General features: G+C 49.7%; 1 protein-coding gene across 15 annotated transcripts in view; it reads left to right on the top strand.

Moving 5' to 3' along the window:
• Nucleotides 1-105: 105 nt before the first annotated feature.
• Nucleotides 106-27,761, top strand: part of MACF1 (microtubule actin crosslinking factor 1) — a 323,887-nt gene continuing 296,231 nt past the window's right edge. For 5 of the 15 annotated variants that reach the window (XM_070260396.1, XM_070260401.1, XM_070260394.1 and 2 more), the window contains exons 1-2: nucleotides 670-878; nucleotides 3,811-4,082. In XM_070260396.1, the coding sequence (XP_070116497.1) occupies nucleotides 3,863-4,082 (220 nt within the window). In that variant the 5' untranslated portion in view covers nucleotides 670-878; nucleotides 3,811-3,862. Of the gene's footprint in view, nucleotides 340-447; nucleotides 538-650; nucleotides 879-2,715; nucleotides 2,766-3,810; nucleotides 4,083-17,553; nucleotides 17,913-27,761 lie in introns of those variants that run through there. The other 10 variants (XM_070260398.1, XM_070260397.1, XM_070260385.1 and 7 more) reach the window with 8 other exon arrangements.

Genomic DNA, 27,761 nt, shown 5'->3' with positions numbered 1-27,761 from the left:
AGAGGATGAAGGCTCTTCCAAGGCCCTGAATGGGGCTGCTGCTGTCTAAACAGGAGTCTGAGTCCCTTCCTGGGGCCTGGTTCCCCTCTGCCCTTTACCCCGTGAGGAAGATGGGGCCTCCTTCTGGTCCCTCCTACATTCAGTTCCCAAAGCCTGGCGGGATGTGGACCCGCAGGGCGCTCTCCGGGAGCGGGAGCAGAAGCCCCAGGAGCGGGGACAGAATGTGGGTTTAGGGGAAACGGCCAAAAAAGGGGCAGGCAGGGGGACGGGCTGTTGGAGAAGCGGGTCCCGAACTGAGAGACAGCTTGGCAGCCTGGGACAGCGGCTCCGGGACCGGCGGTGAGCAGCTTCATGGGGCCGGCCGAGCCAGGCTAGGGTCAGCGAGCGGCCGCCAGGCCGGGCCGGAGAGGGAGCCGAAGCAGAGGGCGGGGAATGTGGGGGTGTGAATTGGCCCGGGTGACAAGGGCGGCCGCAGGGGAGGAGTTGCGGGGGTGAGGGCCCAAGAGAGAGGGTTCGGGGGCAGCGAGAGGACGCGGGGTCAGTGCAGAGGGGGCGCGGGCGGTCGACGGGCAGGGGCGCGCGGGGGCGCAGAGGCGGCCGCGGGTGGGGTGCCGGGCGGGGGGAGCGCGCATCGGGGGGCTGGGGGCGGCGTCGGCGCCGCGGGTGGGGGAGAGGGTTGGGCGGCTGCGCCGGCTCCGCTTCAGCCGCTGCCGCTAGGGCGCGGGGGGCGGGGGGCTCGGCGCCGTGAGCTCGGCCATTGTGGGAGCCGCTCCCCTCGGCTCCGCTGCGCTCCCCTCCGCTGCGCTCCAGCTCGGGGCGCGCCCCGCCGCCGCCGTTGCTGCGGCCGCCGGCCGGTCTCCCCTCCTCCGGCTCCCAGGGTAAGGCGCGGGGCGCGGGGCGCAGGGCCGGATGCAGGCGCCCTGCCTGCCTGCGCGGGGTGCGCGGCGGCGGCGGGGCGCGGTGCTGGATCGCGCGGGGCGGCCGCGCCCGAGCCCGGCGAGCCGGCGGCAGCAGGAAGGCGGGTTGACAGGCGCGGTCACCGCGGCCGTCTGGGGCTCGCACCTGCAGCCCCGGCGGCCAGCGCCGAGAGCGCGGAGCTGGGGGTTCCCATCGGCGGGCGCTGCCCCGGCCAAAGGAAGGCGTGTTCTCCGGGAAAATGGGACACTGAGCCCTCCCGGGCCGGGCGAGAGACGCACGGGAGCGGGCAGGGCCGGGCGGGGAAGGTCGCTTCTCGGCCCCGAGTCTCGGCCGCTGGCCCAGGCGCCCGCTCGGTCCCCGGTCGCGCGTCCGCATGGCGCGGCCCCGCTCTTTGTCAGCCGCGCGCGGCGGGCACGCGGACCCACCCGTGTCGCCCCTGGCTCGCGGCGCGCCCCTCCCCCCACCGTGGGGTAGGAGATGGGGGCGAGGTGGGCGGAGGGCCGCAGCAGGGGAGCGCCAGGTGAGGACCCGGCCTGCGGCCTTCGGAGTGGGTTGGGGGCGTGGGCGAGTGCCCCTGTGAATCTGAGATGGATGGAGTGACTCAGGTGACCGAGGGGTGGGGCGAGAGCCCCGAGGTCAAACAGGTGTTTGTGGGGGTCGGGCGACTGACCCAGGTAGAGCCAAGGAGGGACAGTTTCTCCGGGAGGAGGCCTTGGATGAGCGGGCCTTTGTAGTAAAAATGGGCGTCTTGGGGAGGAATGGGCGGTTCTGGGATGAAGCAGGTGGTCTGAGAGGAGGGGCGTTTCCGGCCCACGGCTGAGGATAGGGATAGAAGCACGACCTGAATTTCCCCGGGGTGGAGCAGTCACTTTGGCACCTGACCTGCCTGTAAGAGGTGGGAGGTGGGCACCAGAAGATAATTGGGGGGAGGGCGTAAATGCCAGGATAAAGGGCAAAGCTGTGCCAGGACCTGGGTCTTTTCCTTTCTGCCTTCTGTGGTTGGATTCCTTCTGATGTTCCTTAGGAAGAGGGCCCAAATGCTGCTGGCACAGGAGTCGCCCTGGCAGGCTGTTCCGTCTGCCTGAGGCTGCCTGAAGGCTCCTGCACCGTTTGATGTTTCTTTTGTTATCTCTTCCCGTTCCATCCTTGTGGTGGGGATCTGCCAATGACCCAGGAGGCTGTCTCTGCCCCTTGCTGCCTCCAGGCTGAGATTCCAAGAATCCAGGAGGAGCTGTGCCCAGAGACCCATGGTGTCTAGCCATTTAGGCCACCTCACTCTCTCCATACAGCTCTGTGTGCAAGTATTCCCCATAAGGGGAAGTCGACAGTCTCCTGCCTCTCCGGAGCCTAGAGCTAAAGTGGGAGCTGGTTACTGGGGCTGGATATGGGGCCTGCAGGGAGGCTGGTAGCTGAAGGCATGCACCATCCGGGCTCTGATGGGGCCATTGAGGGTGGTGGGCCACGTGTAGCAGATGGTTCTGGGATGTGGGCTTGGCCTGGCTGAGGGAAGGCTGCCCAGTCTGGCTGGTGGAGCCCAGCTGGCCCCAGAATGATTGTGTTTCCACTCAGATCTCTCCACTAGCTAAACGGACCAGAAAAACTGACTTTCTGTGCCACCTCCCCCACCCGTCATGCTGTGCCACTTATTCCCACAACAGCCTTTGGAATAAGCAAATGAATATTTTATCTAATGTCTGTTGTGTGCCCTGCATGGTGCCAGCTAGTTTTACATTTGCATTTCACTGTGTTCTTAAAATACCCTCTAAGGTAAAATATTACCCCCATTTTGCAGATGAGGAAACTGAGTCTCAGAGAGGTGAAGTGACTTGCTCCAGGTCACACCAATTGTAAGTGGCCAAACCAGAATTTATACCCAAGTCTGTCTCACTTCAAGTTCAGTACTTTTTCTAATTTATGTGCCAGGAACAGAATGGAAGATATCAAGATTTCTGCCTATTCTAGCTCATGCTTTGTTTCATGCCTGCCATTGAAATCGTGCTTTAGCTTTTTGAAAATACTTTCCATCTGTTGCCCCATTTTTCCTTATAACATTCCTGGGAGGTAAGTAGAACAGGAATGTAATAATAGATGCTGTTTGTTGAGTGCCTGTTGGACACCAGGCACTGTTAATCACCTTACCTGCAGGATTTCATTTATTCCTTGCGAACAACCCTGTGAGATTATGTGCTCTCACATCCCCATTGTATAGATGAGGATGCTGAAGCTCAAAGAAGTTAAATGGCTTCCCCAGGGTCAAGCAGCTAGTAAGTAGTGGGGTAGAATTAGAATCAACATCTTTCTGTCTCTGGGACCTGTAAGCTTAATCCTCCAAATATATCAAGTAACAATAATAGTGGTTACTGGTAATAGAAGCTAACTTTTACATAGTGTTTTAAGATTTATAGACTTTAGGGCCTGGCCCGGTGGCACAGTGGTTAAGTTTGTACATTCTGCTTTGGCGGCCCAGGGTTTACTGGTTTGGATCCCAGGTGCGGACATGGGACCACTTCGCAAGCCATGCTGAGGCGGCGTCCCACATACAAAGTAGAGGAAGATGGGCACGGATGTTAGCTCAGGGCCAGTCTTCCTCAGCAAAAAGAGGAGGATTGGCAGCAGATGTTAGCTCAGGGCTAATCCTCCTTAAAAAAAAAAAAAAAAGATTTATATACCTCTTCACACATATTACCTCATGTGATTTCCCCAAAACCCTGTGAATTAGTTTTGCCATATATTATCATCATTCCATTTTCCAGAGGAAGAAATTAAGGTTCAGAGAGGTAAAGAGATCAAGTCAGTGACAAACCAGGACTAGAACCTTTGCCTTCCAAGTCCCAGTGTTCCTTCTGCGACCCCTTGGATCTGCTCACACGTACCCCTCTCTCTCTCCTGCAGATCACTTCTCCCTGGGCCCCCAGGCCCTCCTGCTGCAGCCCCTGCCTGAGCGATGTCTTCCTCAGATGAAGAAACGCTCAGTGAGCGGTCATGTCGGAGCGAGCGGTCATGTCGGAGCGAGCGGTCCTACAGGAGTGAGCGGTCAGGGAGCCTGTCTCCCTGTCCCCCAGGGGACACCTTACCCTGGAACCTGCCACTGCACGAGCAGAAAAAGCGGAAAAGCCAGGATTCAGTGCTGGACCCTGCAGAGCGAGCTGTGGTCAGAGTTGCTGGTAAGAGGCCCCGAATGAGCTGGGTCCCATGGGTGAGAGGGAAGAAGGGGCCTGTGTGCGCTGGCTGGTGGGGAGTGGAGGGGTCCTTCTCAGGGCCCTCTCACAAGCCCCCGGAATCAACTTTGTTATGATTGCTATTGGAAAGAGGATGAAATAACATTAAAGAAAAATTTGAACGAGGACTATCTGCCCCCTCAATCCCTGTAAGCTAATGAGACCCATTTTCATTTTTGCATCCTCTGCCCTGCCTTTGTTCCCATGCAGTTATATTTTCCATGCACTAGCCTTCATGGCTTATATACCATTCTGGATCTAACTTTCTTCACTTATTCTCATATCAAAAAGATTTTCCATATTACATCTTAAGCTTTATAGTTACCGTTTTTTGGTTTGTTTTGTTTTGTTTTTGCTGAGGAAGATTTGCCCTGAGCTAACATCCACTGCCAATCTTCCTGTTTTTGTATGTGAGCTGCTGCCACAGCATGGCCACTGACAGACAAGTGGTGTAGGTCCATACTGGGAACCCAACCCAGGCTGTTGAAGTGGAGCGCGCCAAACTTAACTACTAGCCCGAGGCTGGCCTTATAGTTACCATTTTTAAAGGCTGTGTAATATTTCATGATTTTTAAAATCCTTGTTTTTCATTTTCTTGCCGTAATAGACAATGCTGCAGCGAACATCTTTATGAATAATAACATTTGACTTGTGTTGAGTTATTTCCTTGGAATAAAGTCCTTGGAGAGGGCAATTTCACTCACATTGTCTTCAAAAGTGTGGCACATATTGACCCTTTCTGCAGTGTGAAAGGGGGCTGGGGGCTGCCTCCTTGGAGTCAGAGAGGTGAGGCCCTGCCACTCACCAGCTCTATGACTCTGGGCAGGTCTCTTAGCCTTTCTGAGCGTCACTTTCCTCATCTTAAGGAAGCTTCCTGGGAGGGCTGCCGTGAGGCTTAGATGAGATAATGTATGTTAAGCTCTTAGCACGGTTTTTGGCTCAGTAAAAGGGAGCTTTGGGAAGTGCTCTCTGCTGCTTCCTCCGAAGGCATCCAGAGCTGCCTCCGTGGGTTGTGCTCAGCATCTCGGCAGGCGTTAGTGCCAGAGTGCAGATAGAAAAATAGACAGAGCAGTGCCTATAGCTAATTCGGTGACATCATCGTCTTTCAATCCATCACCATGGCCTTCCTGCTGCCTCTTTCGTATCTCTCGAATAATGCGCCCTGCCACCCTCCGCTTATCATCTCTCACCTGGACCTTCCAACCACAGTCTAATAGTTCTCCTCCTTCCAGGCTTGCCCTCCTTCCTCCTCGTGACTAACAGTATTTTGTTCTAAAATGCAAACCTGATCCTATTCCTCAGCTGCTTTTAACCTTCTTTGGCTCTTCATTGTCTGTGGAATAAAGGCTATAGCATAAAGCCCCATCAAAATCAGGCCCCAACTTACCTCTTCAGCTTCACCTTCTGTCTCCTCTACCCACAAGCCCCCTGCCACATTGAACTGTACCTTGACCCCTAGAGGGTGCATCTTGCAAGATCAGACCTCTATGCTTTAAGATCCTTCTCTGCGAGGTGTCGGGAACCCCTCCTCGTCTTTTAAGTGCCGCCTCCTCTGTCCCTGATGCCCTGGTTGGTAATCGAAATCTCCCTCCTCCGCTCCCGTATTCAGGCTTTTCTCTCCTCTGTGTTCCCTCGTACAGTGTTGCAGTTATCCTGCAGGGTGCCCGTCACTCCCTCAGGACTGTGAGCAATTTGGACCATGTCTTGTTTATGTTTTTACCCCCAGCTACTTGCACAGGGCCTTGTGCATGTTGGAGATCAACCAGGACGGAATGACTGAATGAATGCAAGGAGTGTTTAAAGGAGAAAATGTGACAGATTGGGATCCAGAAACAGGCAGTGGGCTGTAATGGAAAGCTAGACAGGGAGAGGGTTATGTGGGCTCAAGGAGTCAGGAAAAGAGTTTAGAGAGTGTGCTGCAAGGGAGGGGACCTCGAAGACAGGCTGGAGAGTCTGCACGCCCTCTGCTGGGCCATAGGGAGCCCTTGGAGGAAGGACTCTTCAGTCCTTCTCAAGACCTTTGGGCCTTTGGCGTCAGCCAGTTAATAGAGTTTCAGAGTTGTCCGTAGGATGCAGGAAGGGCTTTACTTGTCCCCAGCCTTGAGGGGCTGTGACTGAGGGGCCTCTGGACTCACAAACCCCTCATTCTCCTGAAGGCAGCAGAGTAGAGGCTTCCTTCTCCCTTCCGTATAACCCGTTGGCCCCGTCCTCCATCATGCATGCAAACTTATAGATTCCTTTGTGGTGATTTCCTCTTCCAGTCTTCTCCGAGGAGCCCCATGGGATGATTTGTCTGCTGTTTAACATCCCGAGTCTAGAACAGAAGTGGAGTGAACTTGAGGGGGCTTAATCCCCAGGCAAAGCCCCTGAGGATGCTGCCGGGTCAAACGAGCAGAGGGATGGCGGGTGCTGTGCCGTTTCCGCATCCACGCTGATCTTTACATCCTGACATTGCCGAATGACTGTCTCGAGGAGGGGGCTGGGCCAGTGAGGCTGCAAATGGGGAGACTGCCATGGTTAAAAATAACTTGTGCGCTGCAGTTGGGCGGGTTTCGTTCGCAGGAGAGAAGAGAGGCAGCCGAGGAGAGGCGGGACTGCTACTTCAGGGCCTGGCTGAAATCTTCTCGTGATTTTAGAGTGTTGTGGGCGCTCGACCAGAGTAATGAAAAAGGCAGCCTGACTTCTGCAGGGATTCTTTCCTGTGAGGTGCAGGTGGGGCATGTCTGGGAGCCCCTGGGTGCTCAGAAGCTCTCTGAAGTTAGAACTTTCATTCGGGGAGGAAATGAAGTCAGTCTTACACTGGAAGCCAACCGTGGCCTGTGCAGTTTTCTCCTCCCCATGGGCCTGGGTTATGAAGCCAAGTGGGGGGCTGTCTGAATCAGTCTCACCAAATGCAGGGACCTCCCCCTGCCCTGGCCCCATTCGGTGTCCTGCTCTGGTCTCAGGGCCTTGCCTGTGCTGGAGAGGCCTGGTGGGGGACCCCTGCTGATCGGTGTGTCAGAGTGCAAAGGCATGTCAGGGCCAAGAAACCTGCCGATCTCAGTCTACAAAGTCAAAACAGGTTCTAGGGGCTCCACGCATGCTGTAACCTGATGCTTCCCACCCTCCTTCTTTCCCTTCAGATTCTCTCTCTTCTTTGCCAGCCCTATTCTCAGCTCCTTAAACCCAGCCACACTGAAATGGAACAATAGTCATTAGCAAGAATGCCTTGTTTCTGTTGATCAGTGTTATAGTTTACATAGAGATTTCATAATAACTGTGTTAGGTAGGACACGTGTTAGGATCTGAGGCCCAGAGGGTTTAAGGGACTTGCTTATAGTCACACAGGACTGGTAGACCCAGATTTTCTAACTCTAGGTACATTGTTATTTCCATTTCCTTAGGCAAGACCTGTAACCAGGCCAGCCTGAATCTTCTGCAGGTGACCATCCAAATAGCTGACTTGGTCTCCAGACTCAACCTGAGAGACCTTCTGGTCACTTCTGGGAGAGGCCTCAAGATCCTGGCTTATAAGAAAGGCAGAGACAAAGATCTAGGGACCTGCCTCTTCTTCTCTGACTCTCTGCTGTTAGTGAACACTCATTGGCGGGCAGCAACAAGGAAGCGGGGAGTGGGAGGGGTTACTCTAACAAGGAGCACAACCCCACAGAGTAAAAAAGGGGAGAGGAAAGAAGGCTGTATCCTTTGGGGCTTGTAGGGAGTAGGGGAAGAACGGGTCGCAGGACAGTGTCATTGGTCGTACCCTGCTTGACTCTAGGGGGCGCCATTTCCATCTTTTGTCCTTGTAGAGTTGCGTCGTTATTATGATGTTTCATGCAGATGGCAGTGATGTGTCTAGAAGAAGGGATCATGTTTGGGTTAGGGGCTGCACTGGGTGAAGGATTCACCATCCCCCTATCAATCAGGTATTCAGCCCTCTAATATCACGTATTCAGGCCCCTCCCTGTTCTTGGCATTGATATTCAAAGATGGCTGAAGATGTGGTCCCTTCTTCATGGAGGACAGAAGGGAAAAAATAATTACATTCCTGTGTGTGTTGTGAAAGAGGGGAGAGCAGTGACTCAGGGCTAAGGACTGGCTTCCTAGTTAACCAGTTGGAAGCATCTACAGGATTCTTTCTTGGGAGTCCCTCCACAGGTGCTGGTGAAATCATCATCCCCAGCATCTGCTCCAATGTGGCCTCCCCCAGGAAGCCTTCCCTGATCTCTCCAGTCAGACAGCAATTGTATCTCTAGTCAGCCCTTGTTTCGGTTGGCCTGCTATTAAAGTTCATTGTTCCCACCAGATCTGGAGTTGGCTGTAGTCTGGAGTTCTGTCTTCCCCTTCCTGGTGTTGCCCCAGGATCTCAGTCTGAGAGCGTGGGCTCTAGTATCTAGAAGCTCAGTGAGGACTGTGAAATGCAGCTTGGATGCTGGTGTTTGCTCCGGCTTTTGGAGCCTAAGCTCAGCCCCTGCAGTCACTCAAGGGCTTGGTGTCTCACCCTTGGGGAGACAGCCCTGAACACATGCCTGGTCAGAGTAAGGAGCCTGCTGCTCTGTGCCCATGTGCCCCTCTAGGATGGAAGCTCTGAGAGGGCACCTCTCTGCTTGTTCGTTTGTTCATTCAATAAATAAATGAATTTCACCCTGGCTATGTGCTAGGCACTGTGGAGACAACTGGATCTGGAGTCAGAAAATTGGGTGAATGACTTCACTTCCTAGAGCCTCAGTTTCCTTATCTGTAAAAGGGAGATGATGACGTCTGCTTCGGATGATCATTGAATGAGAATCAGAAGGTGCTAGACAGACACAGCTTCACATGCTCATTACTGCCTTATCCTGTCATTCCTTGTAACTTCCCTGGGCAACTGGGGGAGACAGTGGAAGTCCAGGAAGGCAGCAGTTTCTCAGGTGAGCAGGGAAGCGGCCCCAGGCCTCTCAGTCCTGTCCCTTTCTATGGTTCTCTCTAGGGCTTTGTCAGAGAGCAGATGGAAGTGGTTTTTTCTGGCCAAGCCATGGTGGGAAGAAGAGGATGCAAGGGTGGGAAATGGGGCCCTGAGAACAATTCCGTTGGGAACCCTTACTCCTGAGCCAGCCACCTTCCTTGCCCTGAGGCTCTTCGAGCTTTGCACCCAAGGAGGCTGCTCCTCCTGCCCAGCTTTTCTACTTCTTCCCGGCAGTATCCTCGGAGTCCCTGGCCCTGTTCTGGAGCTTGGTTTCAGCAGCAGGAGAGAGTCCTCTGAAAGTGGGGCAGAATGAATTGTAGCTACACACCACAGCCCAACCCAGCTCTTTGAACGTAAATCTGGGTCACATTAGCTGCAGGGATGGAAAATGACCACGTGGGCAGAATTCTGTGCAGGCAGCAGAAAAGACAGACAAGCTGTCCTTTCTCTGAGGCTCAGGGTCCCTGTGGGACCCCAGCTGGTGAGGGAAGGTGGTTGCTGCACTGCAAAGTGCTGTCTTTATGCCATTGGTTTCCCATCATGCTTTTCTAGTGACTTCCCAGGTGACACAGAGACAGGTTTGGAATGGCAGTCTGACTCATGCCTTTCTGTTTTGGAGCAGCCAAGGACTGAGGTTAGGAATGCGGAGGAAGGACTGGTTAATTTGGGGGCTGTGGAATGCTGTCATTTCTCAGTCCTCTGAGATTAGAGATTAGATGCCACCAGAGGAGCTGACAGTGAAGCAGGATGTGGGGCTGCAGTTGTCTTTTATTTCGGCAGTCCTCCCCCTGGGGAAGGGTCTGTGAACATCTCTGGGTGTGAGTATTAATTGCCCATCCTCACCAAAGTGCTCTCCAGAGCCTGGCCAGTTGCTGCAGTTAGGACCAGCTGTGATTTGGCCCTGGGTCTGCCTGTTGCCACCTGTCAGGTAGAAGCTGGCTGGCTTCCTGGCTCTGCCTTGGCTCTCCTGCAGGAGCAGAACTGGTGCTCCTGGCTGGAATCTCCACCTGGACTTAGGATGCTACGGCAGAAAAGGTCTAGGAGCCCCTATAACTTGAAGAGTGATTATGGACTGGAGTTCGTGTCCTCAGCTGTGCCCCATCTCTACAAAAGCCTTGTGGTCAGGGGGAGGATTCTGCCTGTAGCCTCAGTGGGTGTATCTCTGGGTATGCCCTTCCCTCCTCATTCCTTCTTATTTCATCATTTGCTCACTCTTCCATTCATTCACTCAAGGGCATAGCTTTGGGACTCAGTTGGAGTCCCTGTTCCATCACTTGCTAGTTGGTGACCTGGGGAAGTTACTAACCTCACTGAGCCTCACTTTCTCATGGTTAAAATGGGGGAGAGGAGTGCCAGTGCAGAGTCCGGCAGGGTGGATTAAATGAGATTGTGGGAGTGAGGTGCTTGGCCCAGTGCCTGCTATGCAGCCAGCTCTTGGTTCATGTTAGCTATTTTCACTAGTATCATTCATTCACTCATACACTTGTTCATGAATTCATGAATGCATTGTTTCATCCCTTTGCTCATTCATTGATCATGCGCTTGCTCATTTAACAAATATTCCTAGGACTGCTTTGTGCTAGGCTCAGACTGTGCTTCAGAACCCAGCTCCTGCCCGTGAAGGCAGCTAGAATGTAGCATGAGCTGCCTACTCTGCAAGCCCAAAGAGGGTTTCGAGGAAGTTCTGAGAGGGAAGGGCTTCCTCCTACTCCTGCCCAACTCCTAGCTTAGAGTGTTGATGGCATTTGATTGGGACTTGGAAAAGAAATAGGAATTTGCCTGGACAACTTGAAGAGAGACGACATGTCCCTGTTGCTCTCCTTTCTTTGGCCTCAGTAGAAAGGAAGGAAGGGAAACGAAGAGAGAACAGCTGGTGGGAGTTAGGAATTAAAGAATCTGGAGGCTGGTTTGGAGAGTTGAACTCTGGATTCAGTCCAGGAGCTCCTGAGAGCTCATGCCAGCTAGGATCCCCTAGTAAATAATAGCTGGAAATGCTACTGTGTATTGAGTCCTAGATGTGTGCCAGGCATTTAATCCTCACAAACCCTGGGAAGTAGTTGCTCTTCTCCCTCTTTTACAGAAGAGAAAAGTTAAGGAACTTGTCTGAGGTCATAGAGTAAGCAGATGGTGGAGCTGGGATTCAGCATTGCCAAATGTGCACAGTGTCCCCTGCAACACAACCTGTGCAATATGCCCTTTGGAGTTGTTCATTGCTGTGGTTCAGGTCAGCCCAACTGCAAAGCCCCTGCATTCTCAGAACATTCCAAACATACACTAAAGCAGTGAGAATTGTATAATGAGCCCCCATCACTCAGATTCAAGAATTATCAATTCATGGCCAATCTTATTTTATTCACACACCCCATTTAGTCACACCTCCCCGGTTACATAGACAGAAGTTCCGGTAACCATGTACTTTTTTTTTTATTGGCACCTGAGCTAACATCTGTTGCCAATCTTTTATTTTTAATTAATTAATTTTTTTCTTCTTCTTCTCCCCAAAGCCCTCCAGTACATAGTTGTATATTCTAGTTGTGGGTCCTTCTAGTTCTTCTATGTGGGTCACCGCCTTAGCATGTCCTGACGAGCAGTGTCATGTTTGCGCCCATGATCCGAACCAGCGAAACCCTGGGCCGCTGAAGTGGAGCGCATGAACTTAACCACTCGGCCACAGTGCCGGCCCCAAACTATGTACTTTTACTTCTCATGCTTTTTAACTATTATATTATACCACCTATCCCCCAGTAGTAAATACTTGTATATCGGTTTGTCTGCTCAGTAGTCATATCTGAAGACTGGAGCCAGTCCCACTTGACCCATTTCCCAGCAACATCATGAGGGATTCTGGCTCTCAATGCCAGGGCCCTGAAGGTAGTATGTCCGTTCCAGTGTTGTTTATCTGGTCCTCTGGTCCTTTCAGCTTGAGGTTCATGCCCTACTCTCAGAGCACGCGTATCTGGTTCTGTGTCTGGAAACTTGATTTCTGAGGATGGTGTCTGTTTTGCCTGAAACACTTCAAACTCGTGATCCTGGGTTTGAATCAGGACTCTGCCAGTGTAATTGAGGAAAGTGCCCTGAAAATGGATTTTGAGGATTCAGTCTTGAGAGACTGAAGTTGAGATGCATTAGGATTGAAGCCTTTAAAATCAGAGAGGGAAGGAATTCTGTTCTTGTGAGAGGGAGAATCTGCGCCCCAGGCCTGCCCTGATGCTGGTGAACTGTTCCATATGACTCTGATCTCAACTGAGAGCAGCAGCCACCACTCTCTAGGGCCTATCTGGGATTTGTGCCAAGTTTCCAGGCTACCTGTCACTGCCCCTTTAGATTTTTCTATCCTGAGATAGTCTTGGATGGGGAGATGTTTCAAGTGGAGGGGAGCTTTATAGTTTAGAACTATAGGAGCTTCCACCTAGTTTGGGGAACCTCCCAATTCCCCAAAGAACGCAGACTGCCTGCAGCCCTGTTTGATAGCAACCTCAGAGGCCCCACACAAGATGAGACGCTCTTCTACCCCATAGCAGGAAAGGGAGACTGGGCGTGGTTGAGCGAGGCTCACATTAGCCTGATTCCTTCCAGAGAGAAAATAAAATGGTTATATTCACAGAGAGGCTGGGAGATAGCAGAGCAGCCGATGTTCTGAACGCCAGGCTTGGCACTTAGCATCTTACATGCTTTATTTGACCTAATCCTCTCAACAACTTTAGGAGGCAGATGTGCTACAGTAGAGGAAACAGAAACCCAGAGAGTTCAGTAACTCACTTAAGGTCTCCCGGCCAGTAAGCCAGTAAGCGGCCAAGCTGGGAATGGTACTAGCTCTGCCTAGGGCAACCCACAGCCTTCCCTATTACAAGGAACAGTGGTTTAATAATAGCTAACATCTGCGCAGCACTTCAAGGTTCACGGCGTGCCTTAACACCCATTATCTCCACTGTGCCTCAGGAAGCCCAGGCGGGTGAGGCATTCCACGCCCCCTTGGGACAGCTGCCTATCAGGGGTCCAGCCTCTGCTCATTTCCCCCAGTAAGGACTGGAGATTCTTTGGCATTGGCTCTGACAAGCCAGGGGAGAAGGCCTAGGAAGAGGCTGAGGTGGAGAGACTTGGCCAGTTGCTATGGTAACCCAGATGGCTGAGTAACCATTTTGAGGGTTGCTATGGTGATGGGGTGCCGGGCTGCTGGGTGGCAGGGATCTTGTCTTCCTGGGTGGCTGGCACTATCCAGGCCTCTTAAATTAGTGGTGTTGCACTTTCTGAACAGAAGAGGGCAGCATGATAGTGGGCAAAGTCTTCCTACCCCAAGTGGGTTTGGGAAATTGAGGCAAAGCTTAGTGTTTGCAGGGGTTGGCCAAAAAGGGAACTTTGGCTGGGATCAGGTCTGAAAGGCTGGTGGTCTGGGCCTGGGGGCAGGTCTCCTGAGGCGATTTTCTTCCAAGAGCTGGCCAAAGGATAGGACTTGAGACAGCTCCTTCAGTGTCTGGCTCTGGCTGCTACGGGGAAACGTAAAAGGCACAGGAGACAGCCAACCCTTGGAAGGAGGAACAGAGAGAACACACACACACACACACACCCTACTAGCAAAGAATTTATATAGAAAGCATCAATTAACACATGTGAAATAATGCAGCATGAGCCAGGCTGAAGAAATGCTGAGAGTAAACCTTCTAGAGGTTGGAGGAGGAGCACTAACAAAGGGAGAAATAATTTTTAATTTCCCTCTTTCCTCTCTGCACATGAATTGCCCTCAGCCCTTGGCACTGAATAGACACTGAATTGGATTCTCAATTGTTTTGAATCACAGATCCAGCCCACGTCTCCCAACCCCATATGTCTTTAGTGAGGCATCCATGCCTTCAGCAAATATTTATTGAACATCTACTAGATGCAAAGCATTGTGTTAGACCCTATGATGAAGAAAGATGAAATAGATACCTCTGCCTCAAAGAATTTATGAACCAGGAGGTGCAGGAGGCAACGAGCAGACACCCACAATATGTGTGGTTGCCCTAGGAATGGGGGAAAGAAAATGCTGTGGGGATTTTGAGACGAGCCTTTTTTACCTGGGTTGATTAAAAATAATTTCAAGTCGTTTTGGGTGAGCTTTCAAGATGGATAGGATTTCAGTAGGTGGAGCTGGTGGGTGGAGGACATTCCAGGCAAAGGCTCAGAGTTTGATTATAGGGGAAGATGCTTCACACAAGGATATCATGGGAGATCAGCTTGTAAAAGAAGGTAGAAGTCAAAATATGAAGGACTTTAAATTCCAGGCATAGATAAAGGATGCTGTGAGAGACAAGCATTCTCTCTTCTTAAAAACCCTAGCCTCTAGCTAGTCAAAAGCCACAGGCAGCTGAATATTTTAGGATCATCTGGCTCACTCATTCATGCATTTAATCAATTTTTTAAACAAATATTTAATGAGTGCCCTGTGTGTGCCACGTCATTTGCTAGATGCTAAGGATCCTGTGGTGAACAAGACAGACAACAGCCCCAGCCCTCAGGGAGCTAATGATTTAGTAAGGATGAAAGACACTCAACTGATAACTTCAAGTGTGATGGATATTACCAAAGGGCAGTAGAGGGTGCAGGAGGACCTACTAGTCCGGGGGATCAAGGCTGGCTTCCCTGCGGGAGTTTAAGCAGAGGAGTGAGTAGGAGTGAGCCAGGCCAAAAGAAGAGAGCAATGGAGGGTTACAGCCTGGGAGAAAAGCAGGTGGGAAGGCCCTGAGGCAAGAGAGCAGGTTTGAGGAGTTGAAAGAAGTTGAGAGTGGCTAGGCCTTAGGGAGAGGGGCACTTGATGAGGCTTAAGTGGGGGAGGACACTGAGAAAAAATAGGGCTTTATTTACTTGTATTACCCTTTCCCCCCACTAGATGCCCTTCGGAGCACATCTTGCCTTCTCTGCTTCCCCCATTGCATCTCCTTAGAAATGCAACAGCAGTCTCACCGTCAGGAGCAAAGGAAAATCATAGACCAAAAGGAGAAAGCCTCAGAGCTGTCCTGATTGTGTGGTCTGGCTATAAATTTAGACTGTTGCTTGGAAAAAACCGAAAACATTGCCTTCATAGGCTTCCTTCTTCCCATCCCCCCAGCAGCCGCTTTGTTCCTCTATCCTTGTAAAATTTGCTCTGTATAAAACAGGAACATCAGCCAAACATGTGGACTTCCCCCTTTCCATTCATTAGAAGAATGCATTACTTCAAAATCTCTTGGGAGCATTTAAATGCAAATCTCGTCAAGAAAGCTACTTGAGTCTGAGAAGCCCTCTAGCCATAACCCAAACCAGAACTTTCTTCCTAGATTACCATGTTTCTTAATAGGAATCTCAACCCCTTGCCCTCTCCCCCTAAACTCCCCAGGCCTTCATCAAAGCCTGATTCCCAGAACAGACTTTCTTTCCCTTCTTGCCTCTGTCTTTCCTCACCTTTGGCAAGCCTCAGTCACAGTTCTTGAGGAACCTACTCACAAAGTGGCACATGTAGCAGCCCCAGGAGGGGATGAAGGGACTTTTCTATTTACTGTAATGAAAATGTAATGATGTCTGTTTGGGGCTGGGGGTGGAGGTGTGTGTAAGTGTATTTGTGTCTGGGCCTTCTTAGCCCTACTGGTATAAAATAATATAGGAAATGCAGATGACTCAGCACTGATACAGTCAAGATCCCCAGAGTTAGCATTTCTATATTCTCCACTGTTTACGAAAAATGGACTTACGCCATCAATCCTGGATTCCTTCATCCTTCATTTTCTACTAAAAGCTTTTTATTTATTTTACAAAGAATAAACCTCAAGCTTATTCTCCTCCTTTTCTTAAATGGAGCTCATTAGCAGCTGACACCAAACTGTGAACTAGCTTTTTTTAAGCACAAAGGATTAAACTGGAAGGAAATGAGCATTTGTCCAAGGACCCTCCCTGTCCTCTTTTTGGCCCTTTCCTGTATAATCTCGATGCCTAGAACTTGGGCAGGTCAGCAAAACTTGGTGGAAGAGGGCGTGATTAATGACTTGCTCACCCAATTTCCAATCATGTTGTGATGTGGAAACAAGCCGTGTGCACCTATTAGTGAAAAGCGTCATTTCTTATTCCTGTTATTAATGTGCTGAGCATTGACCAAATACTTGGCACTACTCACAGCGTACAAAGATGCAGGCCTTGCCCCCCTGCCCCCGGGGTAAGAAGCTCCTCTTTGAAAATCTTGAGAATGGGAACTGAAATGGAAGCCCAAGTCCCAATTCTGGCTGCTCACCCTCGCATGAATTCTTTTACTTGCTAATGTGCCGTTATTGTGAGATCAGCAAGCCTAACTTTTTACCCACAACCACCTCTCCACCCCCTGAAAAATCAAGTTAACAGACTTGATGAGGCTGGGGAGGATAATGGCTGGATGGGGGTAGATGTGGGCCAAAAGATCCCCTGCAGGTCCCAGAGTTCCTCATTCACTGCTCTTGGCCCCAGCTCCATCTGTGAATATTGGGATTGAAGGATACACAACTGAATGGAGGAACAGATGATGCTGCGAACTCCCTTCTCAAAATGGTCCCAAATAAATCCCAACCCACATTTACCAGTTTCCCTTCTTCACTTTGCTTTCCCCCGATGACAGAGAATAATTGGCTTCCCTTTTTCTTCCCTGACCAGTTAGGCTCCAGAATCTTTTTTCTTTGTTCCATAACAGTCCTGGTTAGTCTCAGGTTCCCACATTTCCCCCCTTTGATCTACCTCTCTGTCCACATGGCTGTCACAGTGCAATAAGCCCGTTGGGTCTTTCCCCTATAGATTTATGTCCTCTCTCTCCTCTTGTCCGCCCCCGGTGCAGTCAGAATCCTGTTTGCGTTCCTCCCTCAGTTGTCATTTCTCAGCCTTTGGCTCCTCAGCCCTGGCCTGGTTTACTTCATGGTGCTTGGTCTGCCCTCTCATTTCGAGTTCAGTTTCTGGAAAACCCTTTGTTCCCGGGCTTCTTTGTGGCCTCACGCCGCAGCCCTGTCTGGGTCTCGCCCGGTCCTCATTCCGACCCTGCCCGCGCGGGGATCCGTCTAGGTCTTTCGCTCCCTCCCTCCCCTCAGATTCTCCAGGTCCTTCAGCAGCCGCAAAGGCCCGGCTCGGTCTCTCTCCAGCCAGGGGGCTCCCTCCTTTGTCCCAGCTCCGGGGCAGCTCGGCGCTGAATGGGGCCGGCCGCGCGCCCACCCTGTGGAGGCGGCCCCGGGGTCTCCCCGCCGCTGCGGCCGGTCCTCCTGAGGCGCGTGGGGCCGCCCGCCTAGGTGCAACGCCCGCGCGGCCTGGCCTCCCGCCCGCCGGCTCGGCCCCCAGCCCCGGCCCGGCGGTGGGCCGCAGCCCCGGGGGACGCGCGGGGGCAGCCCGGGCCCAGCGGGCCGCAGCCCGGGAGCCGAGGCCGCGCCGGGCCGCGGAGGCGGCGGGGAGAGGGGCGGGGAGCGGGCCTGACAGGAGGAGCCGCCGCCGCCGCCGCGCCGGGGCGGGCTGAGGGAGGAGCGGAGCGAGGGGTGGGGAGGCGGAAACGCGAGCCGGGACCGGCGGAGCGCGAGCGGCCGGCCGCGAGCGGGCTGAGGAGCGGAGCGCGACCGCGGGGCCGGGCGAGGCGGGCGGAGAGCCGAGAGCCCAGAGCCGAGAGCCGAGAGCCGAGAGCGAGGGCGCCGCCGCCGCCCGGAGCCGCACAAAGGGCCGAGGCTGGGGCGGCCGCCGCCGCCGCCTCAGCGCGCGGGCCTGGAACCGGCGCCCGCCGGGGCCCGGCGAGAGCGCGGCGCGGGCGGCCATGGCCGGCTACGTGCCGGGGCAGCAGCCGGCCAACCGCAGCCAGGAGAAGGAGTTCGTGCAGGCGTACGAGGATGTGCTGGAGCGCTACAAAGGTACGGCGGCGGCGCGGCGGGGCCCGGGCCGGGGTCTTGGCCTCGAGTCCGGCGGCGCGGCCCGCTGCAGGTGGGGCGGCCGGCGGGGCGCGCCCACCGCGGCTGGGGCTCCCCTCGGAGCCACTTTCTGGGGGCCGGTGTATTTGGAGTTGAGACAAGCCTCGGGAAGCCTCTCCTACAGCACACGGCGCTTTCCTATCACTCGTTACGTTGTTGGCCTTATTATCGGGCCCAGCTGGAAGGAGGCGAGACCGGGAGCTGCCTCCGGAGACCGCCCGCCGTGGGGAGTTGCTGCGGGAGGAGGAGCTGGGCGACAGCGCAGCCGCCCGTGCCGCTCCCTGCGCCGACCTCCCCGGGGGAGCCCTGGACGCCGGCGTGCCCGCGCGGGGTCCCTCGCCCCCTTTTGTCTCCCTCCGTCCCCGATCAGTCGCGTGGCAGCCGAGGTTGTGAAGCACCTTGGTTTCTTTGGGGTCGGGGGGCAGCGGTGGGGCATCTGCCGGGTCACTGAGTGTGCCGTTGGGGCCGAGAGGCCCCCTCCCACCCTCACCCCGCTTTGGGCTTTGAGCCTGCCTGAGGCTGGGGGTCTATTGCTTTTCCCCCCTCAAAACCCAGGATTTGTCTTGGAGCTCGGGTTTCAGCCCCCGGAGGCTTCTTGTTAAGCAGTTCTGAAGTTAATGGCTCATCCAAAGCTCGGGCGGATGCAGAGAAAGTTTTGACAGGCCGGAGGGTCCGTGCGCTGCGGTTCCCTGACCGCTGGCGGTGCCCCTTCCGTGGCAGCCAGGGATGCGTGGCCTTCGCAGGCCCTGCTTTGATCTTTAACATCCAGTTCTGGGATTTTGCTTTGTGTGGCAGTTGTGCTTTCCGCAGACATGGAGATTTTCCCAGAAACTCCATAGGCAGCACTTTCTCCTGTTTTATTCAGCTGGGGCCCTTGTGACTGGGCCTTTAGTTTCTTTTCATCTGAAGGAGAGGAAACTTCAGCCCTTATGACTAAGTCCAGCATAGTTGTTTACGACACCTACCCAGTGAAGGGAAACTAATGAAGAAGCTGTAAAGCGCTCCTTTTTTTTTCCTTGTGGCGTTAGCGCTCTCCTTGGGAATGCAGCAGAAAAAGGAGAGAGAAACGAAATGCCAAAAGGGACCTGCTTAGGAGTTCTGCTTGTTCCCTTCTGCATCAGCTCCTGTGGGCTGCCCAGGTTTTCATGCCTGCAGCAAGTTTTCTGTCAACCCCCCATGGTCTTTCTTTTAAAAAATGTGGTTCATTTCAGAGCACAAAGAAGTTAGATTGTGCTGCTGAATTTCACTGGGAAAAACGCTGCTAAGTGAATGATTCCATTAAGTTTCCTTGGCAGGCTTTTGAGCAACACTACTCTTCAGAGGGACGATGCTCTGGGCCTGTCTTGGGCTGTGACAGCTTTAAAAAGCAGCAGAATTAAAACAAAGATAGGTGAAGAAATCTCAGTACCTCACTGACTCATATTGCTCGTGGCCGCCAGCTGAAAGGAAGTTGGATCCCTAGCAAATGAAACTGGGAAAGAAGGGGGAAGTAGGGCTTGTTCCAGGAGAGGCCTCGTGTGTTCAGTCCTTTTAGCTGTCTCACTCAGTTTGGCCTTCCTCTGAAGGATTTTGATCAGGTGTATAGGAATTTGATCCTTCCCAGACACAGTCTCTTTCTTGAGGGGAGGAATGAGCCAAAAATGGTTAGCCAAAGTAAATTAACTTGAGCTGTGTGAGGTTGTGATGCAGTCTGCTTTAAGATAGGTGCAGAGGAATTTCTCCACCCCCCCCCCCCCATCATTCTCACTGGGAAGTCAGGGGGGATTAGCATCCCAGCCTTTGTTACTTTGCTATATGGAATTCCTGCATTTTCCAGACTTAGAAATCCCTTTACTGCCTTAATAGGATAACTGTTTGCCTAAGCTGGAATCAATAGAGTGACCAAGGGAGGTAGTTTGTGGGGTTAGTTTTGGAGACACTTGGGGAAATAGGAATTGATGATGATGGGGTTCTAGACTCTCGGTGGTTTGCAACCAAATCACTTGGATCTCTCTCTTTGCTGCTGTTAATTTGTAGTCACCTCATTCTACACGTGAAATATGATTTTTGTATTTAGAAGGAGAGCTTAAAGTTTTCAGCTGCGTAAACTGCCCCTGGAAGGGGCGAAGGTGAGGAGAGTGATGCATTTGCAGTGTGAAGGGAGTAGAGCAGTTTGTGTTGCAGCTGTATTAGGAATGGTTGTCAAGCATGGATTTTCCAGAATTGCGCCTGGCAACCATTTCCCTGTGTTGGTAAGTGAGCATGCTTTTGGCAGGATTAGATGATTCAGCATGGACATAAACACTCTCTCTCCTTTCCTAAGTATCCCAAAGGCTGTTTAAGAGCCTGACTAGCCAACAAACAGGAGGTATTAGATAATAACTCTGGATCCTACCATTTCAGAGTGGGCAATGACCAACAGAGCCAGGCTGTGTTCTTCATTCTTCCAGTCCTCCAACAAACAATTATTAACTGTCTGTTAGAGGTAACCCAGTGTTAGGCACTGAAGATGTCAGAACTATGAATGAGATCTGGTTCCTGCCCTTGGTTAGTCACATCTAGCAAGGGAAAGATATATGCACACAAGTAATTATGATTGCGATAAGTGTTAGAGCAGAGGTACGTATAAAGTACTGTGGAAGCAAGAGAAGGGATGAGTATCTCCACTTGGGGTTCATTGGGAGGTTTGACAAAGGAGCTGACACTGGAGTGGCCCTTTAGGGATGAATGGGATTTAGTTAGATGGAGGAGGGTGGGGAGTGGAGAAGACAGAGGGAATAAATAGCACCTGCGAAGGTATGAAAGTGAATGAAGGGATTTGAGGCACTGGAGTAGTTAGGTGTGACAAAAGGGCTAGAGTTTTGTGGGAGCAGATGATACTATAAAGGACCCAGAGTCCAGCTTGTAAAGATTCTTTCATGGCTGTATTCCATGGGCAATGGGGGAGTCAGTTATTGAAAGTTTAAAAAAAGCAACAATTACTATGCTAATTTGATTAATTCGCAATAGAGGACATACCTGTCTGGTGATTGGAATACTTACACTGCTGTCTGGGGCACCCTTTTCCTTGTGCCAAAGTGCTTATGAAGCCAGTAATCAGATGTTTGCTTGGTAAACATGGAAACAAAGAAGAGAGATGCATCGTTTTGAGGAATATTTCATCCAGATGATGATATGGGCAAGTCACAAAGTTTTCCTTTCTGTAGATTGAGGTCCTTATGAACACCAAAGGAGACTAAGAAAGAGCAGTGAGAAAAGTAGGAGAACCAGGATCTGATTCTTCTAGGAAAGAGACAAACTCTACTGAAGAAGCCTTCCACATATGGGCATAGCTTTAGGTTTTAGAGAGGAGGTTTAAAAACAAACACAATCTGGGTTCCTGGTGGTTGGTTAAGCAGAAAGGGTGATACGTAAGTTGGTTCAGGCAGAATTAGACTTTCTGCTTTCACAAAGCCCTAAAGACTAAAGAGTCTTTACATGCTAGGCTCGACTAGGAATAAAAGAGAACATTCACATTTCAACATTGGTAACACGGACTATCTGGTACTTAAATACTTCAGAGTTCTCACTAGGTGCTGTGGATTATAAGAAGCTAGTTAGGACTGGTTTTTGTTTATTATATCATAGAAAAGGACTTACATAACTTACTGCACAGAGAGTTAAGAGTGAAGGGTCTGCATGTTATTTAACATACAAAACTAGCCAAGCAGCACGATATAGTAGAAAGAGACTAGGCTTTGAATTTCTTCAGTCTTGTGCTCCAGTCCTAGTTCTGCCACTTAACTTCTGCTGTGTGACCTTGGAAAAGTTGCTTATCCTCTAATCTGGGTTTCTCATTTGTTAAAAAAGGGGATGATAATACTAACTCCTTGGGATTCGTGAGAACGTAAATGAGTTATTGGCATGTATTAGGCCATTAATGCTTAGAAAAGCCTTCATGTATATGAATACTTTGTATTTTACAAAGCAGTTTTATATTCATTATCTTATTTGATCTTTATAATATCCTATAAGTAAGGTGTTCTACACATGGGTAAATTTAGGCATAGAGACTTAAATTATTGTCCAAGAGGCAGAATCCAGATGTCTAGATGTAGATTTCACATTGTATCACAGAAGGAAGTTTTAAAATCAGAGCAATGACTTGGGTTAAGTGAGATGATTGTGAAAATGCTTTAATTGTCCATATCACGTTTGTTAGTATCATTGTTATTAATAGTTTCTAGCCTCTGAACTGCAGTCACACATCTTATGTGGCCTACATTTCCAGATCTCTGAACTGTGGAGAATTCCTTTTCCTCTTATTATGGGAGAGGTTTCATGTTGTATAAATCACTTTGAAATTTTTGTACAAAAGCAATGTGGTGCAAAGTGATAAAGTTTTGTTAACACATTGCTTGGAAAATATAAGCTGAGGATTTGGTATTGTTTACCTAAATGACACTTTGAAGTAACCTCTTGGTTAAATGTAGACTCAGTTTTTAAGTTCCTTTTTAGAACACAGCCCTTGAATTGGAATGGATAGCTTCTAGACAGAACAATAGAGTAATTGCTACTTCTGGACGTGGACACTGTTAATTCAGAAAGTGAGTCAAGTCTGTCTGCTGGGAAATCACAAACTTTGGCCACGTTCATGCTGTTGAAATCATAAAATGTGTGCATGTGCTAACAATGCTTGTGGGAGCTACTGCTTTCGTCTTGGGCTTGCTTGGCAAATGACATAATACATGCCAGAGAAGTACTTCAGCTGAGGCCTTATTGTCCTGGTACTTTTCAGTGTCAATTTCAGGTTTTAGAGATCATGGTAGAAAGAATACTGCAGAGTGCACATCTGGGAACAGAAATATCCCAAGATCAAATGTCACAAGTAGACAATTATGGGTTGCCAAATGAGTTTGTAGTGTTTTCTCAATAGTCTTGAAAACCCCCAGGCCTTCCTTTTAGTAAATAAAGTTGGCCCTTTCAGCTTCTGGTAATTATTTGTTGAGCCGTGTTGTGACTAGGTTGTACGGTATGCTAAATCTCCTGCTTTTGCTCTTCATAGTTTTGATTGGAGTTTAAGCCTCTGTTGTCTTGCTTCTAACAGGGACATTTGCTAATTTCCTGGCCTGGAGGAACCGGTTGGCTTGGCTTGTAGTATCTGAGAATATTTATTCCAACTTTTGTTACTTTTAATAATATATTTTTCCTTTCAGAACTTCTCAATTCCTGGAATAAATTACAATAAATCTCTGATTCTTTGTCTCCAGCTTTCAGAGCCTTCCCTAATTTGACTTGCTCTGCATACTTGACTATATCCACTGTTACCGTCCACTACAGCTCCTGCTCCATTTGGGCAGGTCTCAGTAATCCTTCTCCTTGGGTCCTCATACCTGCCTCTGTTCCTGTAGGTTCTCTCTTCGTGGGATGCCCTCTCCTTTTTCTCTTTGATTATCCAAATCGTATCTCTTTTTTTCTTATTAAAGCTAAGTATCAGACCTGTGTCCTCCATGCAGCTTTCCCCTGTTATTCTATCAGACATTGATCTCTCCCTTCTCTGATCTCTTATAATGTCTACCTCACAATTAGTCTCTTAACTATATACTGTTTTGTATTATTCTTGCATTGCCTCATGTCTGTTAGAATGGTTTCCCTAATGAGGTTTTCTCCTCTTAAAGTGTATGGACTTTTTATAGTTCTTTTTTTTTTTTTTAAAGATTTTATTTTTTTTTCCTTTTTCTCCCCAAAGCCCCCTGTACATAGTTGTATATTCTTCGTTGTGGGTCCTTCTAGTTGTGGCATGTGGGACGCTGCCTCAGCGTGGTTTGATGAGCAGTGCCATGTCCATGCCCAGGATTCGAACCAATGAAACACTGGGCCGTCTGCAGCGGAACGCGTGAACTTAACCACTTGGCCACGGGGCCAGCCCCATTTATACTTCTTTGATATGTGGTTGATTGGCAGGGAATTCCTCTCAAGAGAAGGGACGATCATCTCAGCACTTTCAAGTCATGTTTTAAAACAGTTTTATTTTCATATTATAAAAGTAATATGTATTTAATGTAGAAAATTGTAAAAAATACAGGAAAGCATATAGAGCTTTAGACGTGATGCCTTCTTTAGTGTGGTGTGTGTGTGTGTGTGTGTGTATAGGGGGAGGGTAGAGAGGCAGGCCAACCAATAGATAGATGTGCTCATCTGGAGAGAATGTAGCTCTCAAGGATGGGCCCTTTTTGGCCAGCCTGGATCTGATACTCACAGCTTGCTGTGGCTCCATAAATTTGTGTTATAGTCTAAGTCTGCTCTCATTGGGCACAAGCATTTATTTTCTTTCTGTGTTCAAAATTGCTTTCTTCTGCATGACCATGTGTCAGTCATCAGGGATGTGGCAGTTATCAGGGATCAATTGGGTCATTGCCTAGGACAAGTTAATTAATTGGTCAGTCAGCGTCTTTCTTTTGGGCAAGGGCATTGCCAGCTGTACTGCTGGATTCCCTCTTACCATAGCAAATTTCTATCGTGATTTTTGTTCAGAAAGACAAACACAATTCCCTTGTGTAAATGAAAAGAATGAGCTTGCTTGAAGTGTCTTTTGGAGTTTAGATGGTTTTCAACTCGCTGGAGCATGTTGGATTGAGATGTAGGAAGGGATTTTTTTTTTTTGGCTGTGTCTTTTAGTCAACAACAATGAAGAAGCTCATTTTGTATACTGCAAATACTACATTGAGGAACGTGGTAGTGGGGTGATGCGTGGGCTACTTAAAAGCATTGAAAGAATGATATTAAGATTACGGGTAGAGGGAGAGAAGGTCCTGAATGTCAGTATGAGGAACCTGAGTTTTATACAATGGGCAGGATTAATGTAGTGGCTGTGTAAATGATGGATGAGAGTGGAGATTCATTCTCTAGGAGGCCGCTGTTGTAATTGAGTCATGAGGTTAGATTAAGGGATGCCTGTTAAAGAGGAGAGGGGTATATTTGAGAGACATTTTGGGCAGGTATGGGGACTTAAGTTTAGATACTAACATTGCTTACTCTTTTCTGGAAGACTTTGCCTTGAAAAAAAATTAACTACCACTCATGGCTTTTCCAAAACAAGTCTTCTTTCTTCTTGTATTAAAATCTTCTTTTAAAGATTTTACTCCATTCTGAACTTGTTAGATAGGGCTGTGCGTTTGAACCTTTGACTCAAGGTTGTATTTCTAGGTCTTTACTTCTCATTTAAATTATCAATGCTGAGTGCCCCACAACACCTGTTCTACTCATTCTCTGGACAACCTTCATTGTATGCTTCCAGGAATACCTGCTAAGAATTGCATAAGAAGTCTTCTTAAATCTGCTCTAAAATCTTGGGTTATACATGTCTTGAACTGCTAATCTTCCAGGGTGTCAGGGGGCTTGATGGAGGACTCATTCATTCATTTAATTAATAACCACTTAATAAATTAAATGTTTACTTTGCGCCAGGCAGTAGGCGAAATACTGAGGAAACAAAGATGTTGTCCTTGCATCTCTGTGAGCTTCCATTTTAATGGGGGCAACATTGGTAAACTGACAGTTACCATCCATTGTAGGTTATGCTATCATATAGATAAATGCTGGTGCTGTGGTAGTGAAGAGGAGTGACTACCCACTACAGCCAGGGTGGGAAAGGGTCAAGGAAAGCAGCCAAGAGGAAATGACTGAGCTGTCACCCAAGGGATTCGGGCAAAAAGTTCAGGTAAGGGGCATTCTGGGCAGCATGAACAGAAGTAAGGGGATGAGAGAGCTTGCGGAGAGGGAATATGGGGTATTAGTAAGGTTGGAGAGTAGGATGTGAGAGAAGGAGAAATGAAGTAGGAAAAGTGGGCAGGACTAAAATGTTGACTGGCTTTGTATGTCGTACTGTCTAGTGTTTGAACTTTATTCTACAGGCTTTTGGGAGCCATTTAAGGATTTAGGCAGAGAATACTATGAGTAGGTTTACATTTTAGAGCTGTTTCCCCCCTGGCAGCAGTGTGAAGGAGGATTGGTGACGGCAAGACTAGTGACAGACTAGTTAGGAGCTGTTACAGTAATTTAGGCAGGGAGTGATTCAAGTTTAAAGAAAGGTTGTGGAAGTAGTAACGTAGCAAAGAGGCAAATTAAGAAATGTTAAGGGGTAAAATCCAGGTGTTTGATGGCTAATTGAATGTAGTGTATGAGGGCAGAGGGAAGAACCTAGGATGTCTTGCAGGTTTCTGGCTTGGGTTTCTGTGTGGGTGGGTGTCATGACTGACTAATATAGGGAGTATAGAAAGTTATTTGTGGTGATGTGGTGGCAGTGCTGGTGCAGGGGAAGATACTGAGTTCAGTTTTGGTTGCGTTGAGATTGAGGTTTCTGTAGATGCTGGGCAGAGGTGTCTAGCAGGTAGGCGATTATATAGAATGTGGAGCTCAGGGGAGCTATAGATGAGGCAGTCATCCCCTCATGGAATCAAAGTCATAGGAGTGGACAAGAAGATTGGGTAGGGAGTATGTGTACAGGGAGAAGAGGTTTGAAACAAAATCTCTGGGGAACTCCAAGAGACAGGGATTTGGAGAGCAGAGGAAGAGGATCTCTGAAGGAAACTGTCCACTGAAAGGGAGTGGCCAGAGATGTAGGAGGAAGAGGAGAGAAGTGAGTTCAAGAAGGAGGGTGTGCCACACAGTGTCAGATTATGCAGAGGTCAAGCAAGACTTTAGGCTCCAAAATAAAGGTCACCTTTACTGGAGCATTCAGTGGAGTTGTGGGAAGTGCAATCCAGAAGGCAGTGGGTTGGAAAGCGAATGAGAAGTGCAGAAGTGGAGTCAGTGAGTTTTGAAGCCTGGACTTTGAAGGAACAGAGAGGAGGAAGGTATTATATAGAGGGGGATGTAGGGAGCAGAGAGTTTTGTTTATTATAACATAGGAGAGACTTAAGCATGTTTAAATGCTGTTTGGAAAGAATCAGAAGAGGAGGAGAGAAAAAATGAAATTCAAAGAAGGGAGAGAATAATTGATGGGAGCATGAGATCCAGAGTCAAAAAAGGAATATGTCTGATGAGAAAGAAAAGAGGGAGGAAGGCAAGAATGCAGGTGGCTAAGTTGGTTGGTTAGAGGTGTAGGAACTTGAGGGAAGTTCCCCTGATGGCTCTTATTCTCTCTATGAAGCAGGGTCTGAAGTTATCTGCTGAGAGTAGGGGCTTTGTGTGTGCGTGTGTGTGTGCGCACGCACGCGTGTGTGCATGCACTTCAGTCCTTTTCCTCTAGCCCCAGAAGCACTCAACAACCTGGGTGTAGGTACTGAGAAGGCAGACAGGTGGATTCATCCAGGATCAGAGTTTTCCAGAATAGGTTTGATGGAAGAATAAAGGGTCCTTGTAGAATAAGGGGTCCTTCTAAGAAATGTAACATCTGCTTGATTATTGATTGTATTGTTCTTTGGCTAGCTTTATTTTGTCTCCCCAGCAAAATTGTAAGCTCCTTCAGGGCAGAAACTTTATGTGTAAATTTTCTGTTCCTCTATATCATTTAGTGAAGTGCAGGGCAGAAATTGATTCTTATGTATTTGTTGATTTAATCTGACTTTTCTGGTCAGAGACATCTTGATTCTTGACAGAGAGGGGCTTTTCTCACTGTAGTCTTTAATTCTCATCTCAGTGTCTGATATGGAGAGTTCAGGAGTCATTGGTTTGAGAGCGAACTCCACCCTTAGCTTTGGCATACATCTCACAGGCTAGCTTCACTTACTCTCGCCAGGGTGGCTGAGCTTAGAAACATTTGTGCTTTCCATGAAGACTGCGGGATTAGTATTCCCTATTCTCTTTGGACCAGGCTTGTGAGGACTTGGGTTC

The sequence above is a fragment of the Equus caballus genome, chromosome 2, assembly GCF_041296265.1.
Source record: "Equus caballus isolate H_3958 breed thoroughbred chromosome 2, TB-T2T, whole genome shotgun sequence".
Taxonomy (NCBI): domain Eukaryota; kingdom Metazoa; phylum Chordata; class Mammalia; order Perissodactyla; family Equidae; genus Equus; species Equus caballus.
Note: the sequence above shows the minus strand (reverse complement) of the source record. Positions and strands in the feature narration are given on the sequence as shown.